The sequence below is a fragment of the Argentina silus genome, assembly GCF_951799395.1.
Source record: "Argentina silus genome assembly, chromosome: 16".
Classification (NCBI taxonomy): Eukaryota; Metazoa; Chordata; class Actinopteri; order Argentiniformes; family Argentinidae; genus Argentina; species Argentina silus.
Genome location: NC_139670.1, coordinates 12539507 through 12547006, shown reverse-complemented (window position 1 = coordinate 12547006; position 7500 = coordinate 12539507). Strand labels below are relative to the sequence as shown.

Below are 7500 nucleotides of genomic sequence, written 5' to 3'. Positions count from 1 at the left end.
AATCCTGACTTTCCTGACAGCAGTGTGATTCTCAGGTGTCAGTCGTGAGATTTGCTGGATCGTACACAGCACACAGGCTTCTTCAGAGTCCTCATCACCACCCCGCTCTTCTTTCTGATACGCCCACTGTCACAGGATGATGACTTATGTTGGAGCATTGGCGTCCCCCCTGCCTCGGCCCCACCCTTTTCCTCCCTCTCTCCATCTCCACCTCCCCCTCCATCTCTCTCTTCTTCTCCCTCTGCCTCTCCCCCACCCTCTCCCTTTCCCTCTCTAGCTCCTCCCTCACCCTTTCTGCCTTCCTCTCTCCCTAACTCGACCTCTCCTACTAGCCCTCTTGTATCCTCAGTCCCGGTCTCTATGGTGGTGGTCGTCACAGCAGGAGTTCCTGGGGCGGTGGGCGTTTTGGGAGTGGTTGCCATGGTCGGGTTCTCATTCGCTATGGTAGCGGTCATGGCTGCTGAGCCAATGCTGTGTCTGGTCTCTCTGATCTCCTTGGTTTTGAGCTGCAGGTGTCTCTGTATGGCTGTGTTCAGCTCCTCCGGGTCCAGACATGCTCCGTACACATCCCAAGTCATCCCATTTTCATCCCACTGCACCTGCTTCATACTGGTCCTCCTCGCAAACGCATCCCTCTGTTTCCCCACGTTCCACTCCTCCCTCTGCACCTTCAGACATGACCTCCTCCTCCCCCCAAGCTCTGCCGGGGGAGAGCTGCTCTCCCAGACCGTATCACCCTCCCAGTCCTCTCCATCCTCCTCTTTAGGGCTGTCCAATTGGAACATGCTAGATGAAGAGGACACTAGGTTCGACTGGGATCCTACAGATGACCTTAAGCTCAACAACGACCCTGGTGGCGACCCCAAGATGGAGTGGGAGCCCATATATGAGTGTGACCCATTCAACTTTGACCCCAGAGGTGAGCCTGCCTGCACCCCAACATCTCTCAGCTCTTTCAGAGATGTCATAGTTCCCTCCTCCCTGAATGCCCTGCTTGCCTGATCGCAGCAGCAGCCACCCAATCGTGAGTCACTGAGGGAGGAGACAAGCACTGAGCTGTGACCTCGACAGGGGCAGGGGCCGGCTGCACAAGTGTGTCTTGGTAACCATGCCAACCCCAGGCGATCCTTGGAGACTCTGTACCTTGACCGCAAATTCTCATGTTGAAGGACAGACTCCTGAGCCTGACCATCCACAGGGCTACCGAGGCCACTCTCCATGGGCTGTGTGCCGCTGCGGTTGGTGCAGAGGCTGAGAGAGAGTGGTCTCTCTCCACACTCAGTCCCCACAGTGTTGCATTCTAACTGGGGCAGGACCTCCTGAGAGCTGCCTCTCACCTCCAGGTCATCCACATCCAGGCCCCTCCTGGAGCGAGACGGAGAGGGAGAGGGGTGAGGAGAGGGAGAGGGAGGGATGGGCGTGTGTGGAGAACACCCCTCATCTGTGCAGGGGATTCGTGGGGGTGTGTGTTGTGGCAATGTTAGAGGTGATGCCGCGTGTGTTCGTAAGGGTGATGCTGTGGGTGTTTGCAGGGGTGAGATGAATGGAGAGGGTGTGGGAGGGGGTGAGGCAAATCTGGAGCACGTTGGGGAGGGGGAGTATGGGCTCTCTGCATTCAGGCTCCAGGGGCGTGCGGTCCCTCCCGTCCATATGATTGTATCTGGGGTGCTGCTCCTACTGCACACACTCCAACGGTCCACGTTCGCACTCCAACGCTCTATGCCCAATGGAAAGCCATGTACGTGTGAGTGTAGGGGTGTGTATGTGTGTTGGTGTGTGTTTGAGTGTTGGGGTAAGTGTGGGAATTGGGGTGTGTGAGAGCGAATGTGTTGGAATGGGTGTGTGTCTGGGGCTGTGTGTGTGTGTTGGCTGGCGCTGCGTCGCAGGTCAAGTCTAGCCCAGGCAGGGTCTCTCAGGTGGGGGGGTCCGGTCGACATGAGTACATCCATGGAACTCTTGGAGAGGGAGTAGATGGGGGAGCGCTCCTCATCCTCCTCTTCCTCCATGCCAGCTTCACATGAGGATCCCACACGGCCGTCGCCACCAGGGTAATGCTCGGAGGAAGAGCGCAGGTGCCTCGCCATGGTAACAGCCCTAAAGGGTCAAAAAGAAAGTAGGGATTTTCAATCAATCAAATGTTCTAGAAAATGACCGATTTCAGGAAATTGCATATTCAGATATGACTGGAAGTGATCAAGTACTAGCTGATGTCAGTAGTAAGTGTGAAATATTATTTATATATTATATAAATAGTGCACCCCATGGTGCATTACAAGACCAGTTATTAGCATTCATTATGGCTCTTGGCTCAAAGCCTTCTGGTTTCATTGATGATTTGAACCTACATGACATGTTTAAACATACTGGATTACATACTATAACATACTATATTTCAACGGCATAAGAAAAAAATAAATAATCTTAGCGTAACACGCGGGCACTGGCGGGGGCGCTAGGGGGTGTGTCTGAAATATGATTGCTTATTATTAAGGCCAGAATTATAATAGCCCCACCCGCTCCATGAAATTGCTAGCTTTTCTGTGGTGTAGCTGGCTAACGCTGGTTTCGTTGCTTTTCACGTTTGTTGACAATTCAGAGGACGCAGGTTCGAGACCTGTGTGAGCTCGGAGTGCGATGAAGCAACACTGTTTGCAGCAGCGGGACGATGCCTGTTACAATGGCACCCTAAGAATAGGGCGAGACGGCTGTATGTAACTAATGGGAATCCATAATCCACGCCCCTTACTTTGGGGGAAGCTGCAGAGTCGTGCTATTGATACCCATCTTACCCCAAGTGTATAAAATACCCCAAACTCCTCACCGATCATCATTAGCTTATTTTGTCTCATCCTATATCTGTAATAATAAAAACAGGAATGTCCACAACTACTGTTATTCTCACCAGTGATTGAATATAGACGCACAAAACAACACTAAGAATACCTTACTTAAACAGTGTTAGTGGCCTCGGGGTTGATGCTATTACGGTCACATTTAGTGTAAATGCAGTAGTTGATGCCGCACACACACACACACACACACACGCACACACACACACACACACGCACACACACACACACACGCACACACACACACACACACACACACACACACACAGATTAGCCTAATCAGATTAGATGGTCCAGATTATTCAGAGAGAAAAATTTGGGATTGAGTCTGATAGAGTTAAGAGAGCAATTGGCAATGGCAGGTGTGTGAGAGAGAGAGAGAGAGAGAGAGAGAGAGAGAGAGAGAGAGAGAGAGATGAGGAGAGCAAAGGGCAAACAGTTGCTACTTGGAAAATAGAGTTTGCTAAACTCTGCTCTGTCTACTTGTAATAGAGTCACTGTGAGTGCCAGAGCCTTTTATAGACAATTAATTGTCGATCTAGGGCTCTGGTATGTGCTATTCCTATCTATGCCAGTGTGTGTGTGTGTGTGTGTGTGTGTGTGTGTGCGTGCGTGCGTGCGTGCTTGTTCATTCAATCACACACACACACACACACACACACACACACACACACACACACACACACACACACACACACACACACATACATACATACACACACACACACATACATACACACACACACACACACACACTTGAAAAAAGCTTGAAACTTGACCCAAACTGACCTGACCTCATAAACCCAGCATACACACCCATCGTATTCCAACTTGACTTGAGAGAACACATACTCACACACTTGCACACACAAGCAAGCGCACACACACACACACACACACACACACACACACACATACACACACACACACACACACACACACACACACACACACACACACACACACACACCATCTCAGAGCAGCTCCTTACCTTGATCACACGTGTTGTAATGTCCCTTCTACTCCACAGGTGTGAGCAAACACAACTTCTCTCTCTTTCTCTCTCTCTCTCTCTCTCTCAGACTCACTCCCTCTCTCTCTCCCCCTTTTCCTCTCACCTTCTCATTTTCAAACTCTCTTTCTCTCTTCCTCACTCTCCTCTTTTACTTCCCCACTCCTTCTCTCTCTCCTAAGATGGAGCCCGGCTTGCGGTTCGTGTGTTCGCGTGTGCATGTGCGTGTTAGCCGTAGCATTAGCATTAGCATTTGCTTTTGGTCTCAGGATTAGCATCCTTTCATCTCATTAGCTGTGGCTCTGCCATGGCTGACTGGTCAATCCCTAAGCAGTGTGTGTGTGTGTGTGTGTGTGTGTGTGTGTGTGTGTGTGTGTGTGTGTGTCTGTATGTGTGTGTGTGTGTGTGTGTGTGTGTGTGTGTGTGTGTGTGTGTGTGTGTGTGTGTCTGTATGTGTGAGTGTGTGAGTGTGTGTGTGTAGCCACTACCCTCTATACCCACAGAGAATCAGTAGTGTTAATATACATGAACACAACACATAGCTGTTACGACATATGGCAGTCTTAAAGGTCTAGTATGGAGGATTTTAAGCTCTGAAAATGTGAAAAATGGCCAATGATAAATAGTTCGCTAATAGATCACATGATAAGGAAAGCTCAGGTAAGAGCACTGTTTTGGGAGAAAAAAATGAAAGTTGCAGAATACCCATATGCCCTAAAGGTCTTATGCCCTAAAGGACCCTAATAGTTAAAGTTGGGATTAGAGGAGGATAATCTGATCCTTGACATCCTGTGGGGGCAGTAGGCAGCCTCTAACAGAGACACTACTCGCTGCTCTGTCGCTACGGGTCATCTGCCTCGGCCAGAAACAAGACGAACCAACACATGGGCTTATAACCTGCCGTTGCTAGTGTAGTGGATGGCCATGATCATCAACGCACAGTGACGTCGCTGACCTTAAAAAATGATATGCAAGACAGACAATGAATTATTATTATTATTATTAATTAATTAATTATTAGCTTTGGCGTCAATTTTATTTTTATGTTTTTAGGGCATTCCTGCTTTATTGGGATAGAGATAGTAGAGATTGACAGGAAGGATGGGTGAGAGAGAGGAAGGATGACATGCAGGATATGTCGATGGCCGGAATCAAACCAGGGACCTTGCGATGATATGGTATGCGCCTTAGTGTGCTACACCACTGAGCGCCCCATAGACAATGAATTCTGAACTAAAACAATAACCTCCAGAGAAACAGAGGTATTTTATTTCAAAAAATAAAATACCTCTGCTAAGACATGTATACTGTACTCTAGCATTTCGAAATAAAACAGCTGTGTACATAACATCGGGGAACAACTTCACACTGCTACACTAAGTTAGTGCATCTCTTTTGTACAAATAAGTCAGAATACTCCTTCTTTAGTAGTGTGTGTCAATTCTGTCCATTCGACAGTGGCTCCTACTGCCACGCCATGGGGCGAGCGACTGCATTCCAAATGTTTTTTATCGGGGAAATGAGTTGAATGGATGCAATGGTTTCTATCATCAAGCAATTGGCGGCCAAACAGCCCTAAGGTACTGGTGTGGGTAGTGTGCATGGGTTTGTGTATGAGTGAGGCCTTGAGAGAGCCTCAGTGGAGGGGTGAGGGGGTAGAGGGGTGCAGAGGTGGAGGGGTGCAGGGGTGGAGGGGTAGGGGGGTGGGAGGGTGGGAAGGGGCCAGCTGTGTTTCGGTCTCCCAGTGCACCAGGCTCACTATCAGCTACAGCAGAGAGAATATAGACACAAACACACCAAGCTTTAGGGAGAGGAGCTGACACTTCACTACTTGTATTTTGTTGAAGTCTTTTATTCTTTAAGTTAGACATTAAGGGAAAACAACAAGGGAAGAGAGGACAGAAGGAGAGAAGGACAGGGAGACCTTCCTACTGTATGTAGCCAGTCTACCAGGTCTGGAGGGGTAGAGGATGTCCATGGCTGGTGAGTAAAGAACCGAAGAGAATCTAACTCACCTCTCGTTCCCTCTCTCACTGCATCCCTCTCTTTCTCTACCCTCCCTTCTCTCTCTCTCTCTCTCTCTCTCCCTCTCTCTCTCTCTCCCTCTCTCCCTCTCTCTCTCTCTCTCTCTCTCTCTCAACTTTGGCTACTGTATCTCTCTCTCATGTCCATTCTCTATGCACCTTTCTCCTATCTTTCAATCCTATCTTTTCTTAGTATTTTACATAATGCAAAAAGAGCCTTGGCAGTTTGAAGACATTGGAGAACGGGGTATACAGTAACTGTAAGCGTTGGTGCGTTTTTATCCATTGCTATGCAATAGCCGCTAAAATAAAGGCTTTTTCACTTTTCCACAAGAGATAGTGTCTTGGTATTGTATTGTGTATTATTATGCTTTTTTACAGCTGCAACTTTGTTTGGTTGCTATATGAAATATATTATTATAAAAATGTTCTACCTTTATTTATTTATTATTATGCAGTGTCTAACAGAGACTTACAGATAGATTGACAGACCTCCTTTTTGTTTGTTTTCGAGATCCAACAATATTATTGGCTGTTGGTCTGTCGGTGGGGCTCCTCGTCCTGCTGCTCATTGGTGTATCTGTCTACTTCCTGTTGAGGAGGCAGGGTCAAAGGCGGTACCAGCAACTGGTGTCTACCATGCCTCCCTTCCCAGCATGCACTGCTCCAGTCCTCCTGGCCAGTCAGAGCTGCAGGTCCAGGTGAGGTTATCAGGTTAACGTTCTTCACAACTGCACCATGCAGAGTACAGTCATAGAGGAGCCAGTCGAAAAGCAACTTCCTCTAGCGATTGGCGTTACTCGATGCTCTATGGAAAATGCTAACAGTGCCCTCTCTTTCCTACTTACTCTCTTTGGTACATGCTTTTCTGTCTCTTTTCCTTGATAGACCAGATGAGATCCCTTTCTTCCTGCCCCCCCTCTTTAAGCCCCGCCGCCAACATGTAACTATAGGGATCGAGGGTGAGGAAGAGGAAGAGGAGGAAAGGAAAGGTCAGAGGGGCATCAACGCACATCGTGGATCACTTACAGTAGGGAGTAAGTCAACACTGCTCTCTCTCTCTCTCTCTCTCTCTCTCTCTCTCTCTCTCTCCATGCTGAGTAACAAAGCGCTCTCTCTATTCATTCTGATCCTGTGATGCTACCTAAGGGCCTCCGGACCCCACTCTCTCTTTCTCTCTTTCTGTCTTTCTCTCTCTCTCTCTCTCTCTCTCTCTCTCTCTCTCTCCGTGTCTCTCCCTCTCTTTTGTTATCTGTTCTTTCCTCCATCTCTTTAGCCCCTAGTAACATTCTGCTCTCTCTCTCTCTCTTTCTCTAAGCTGGTATCCTGTGTAGGTAGTCTGACTCTCTCTCTCTCTCTCTCTCTCTCTCTCTCTCTCTAGGTTGGTATCCAATAGGCACTGTGAGGGCAGGTCTGTATTGTCTTCCTGTTTTGAGTGAGGTGGTGGAGCCCCCCTCCGGCAGTGCAGTGCGTTTGTGCTTCGCAGTGGAGTATCGCCATGGCAGCGAGCAGCTCCTCATCTCGCTGCTCCGCCTTGGTAACCTGCCACCCCGTTTCCACAGTAACAGCACGCTGGCTGAGCTACGGCTGCTCCCCGATGACCGTCGCCCACGCC

General features: G+C 48.8%; 1 protein-coding gene across 1 annotated transcript in view; it reads left to right on the top strand.

Moving 5' to 3' along the window:
* Positions 1-6524: 6524 nt before the first annotated feature.
* Positions 6525-7500, top strand: part of syt15 (synaptotagmin XV) — a gene marked incomplete at both ends in the record, with an annotated part of 2270 nt that continues 1294 nt past the window's right edge. Inside the window, 3 exons of the mRNA XM_083688174.1 lie at positions 6525-6586; positions 6774-6922; positions 7267-7500. The exon at positions 7267-7500 is cut by the window's right edge and continues 59 nt beyond it. Of these exons, the coding sequence (XP_083544300.1) occupies positions 6525-6586; positions 6774-6922; positions 7267-7500 (445 nt within the window). The remainder of the gene's footprint in view (positions 6587-6773; positions 6923-7266) is intronic.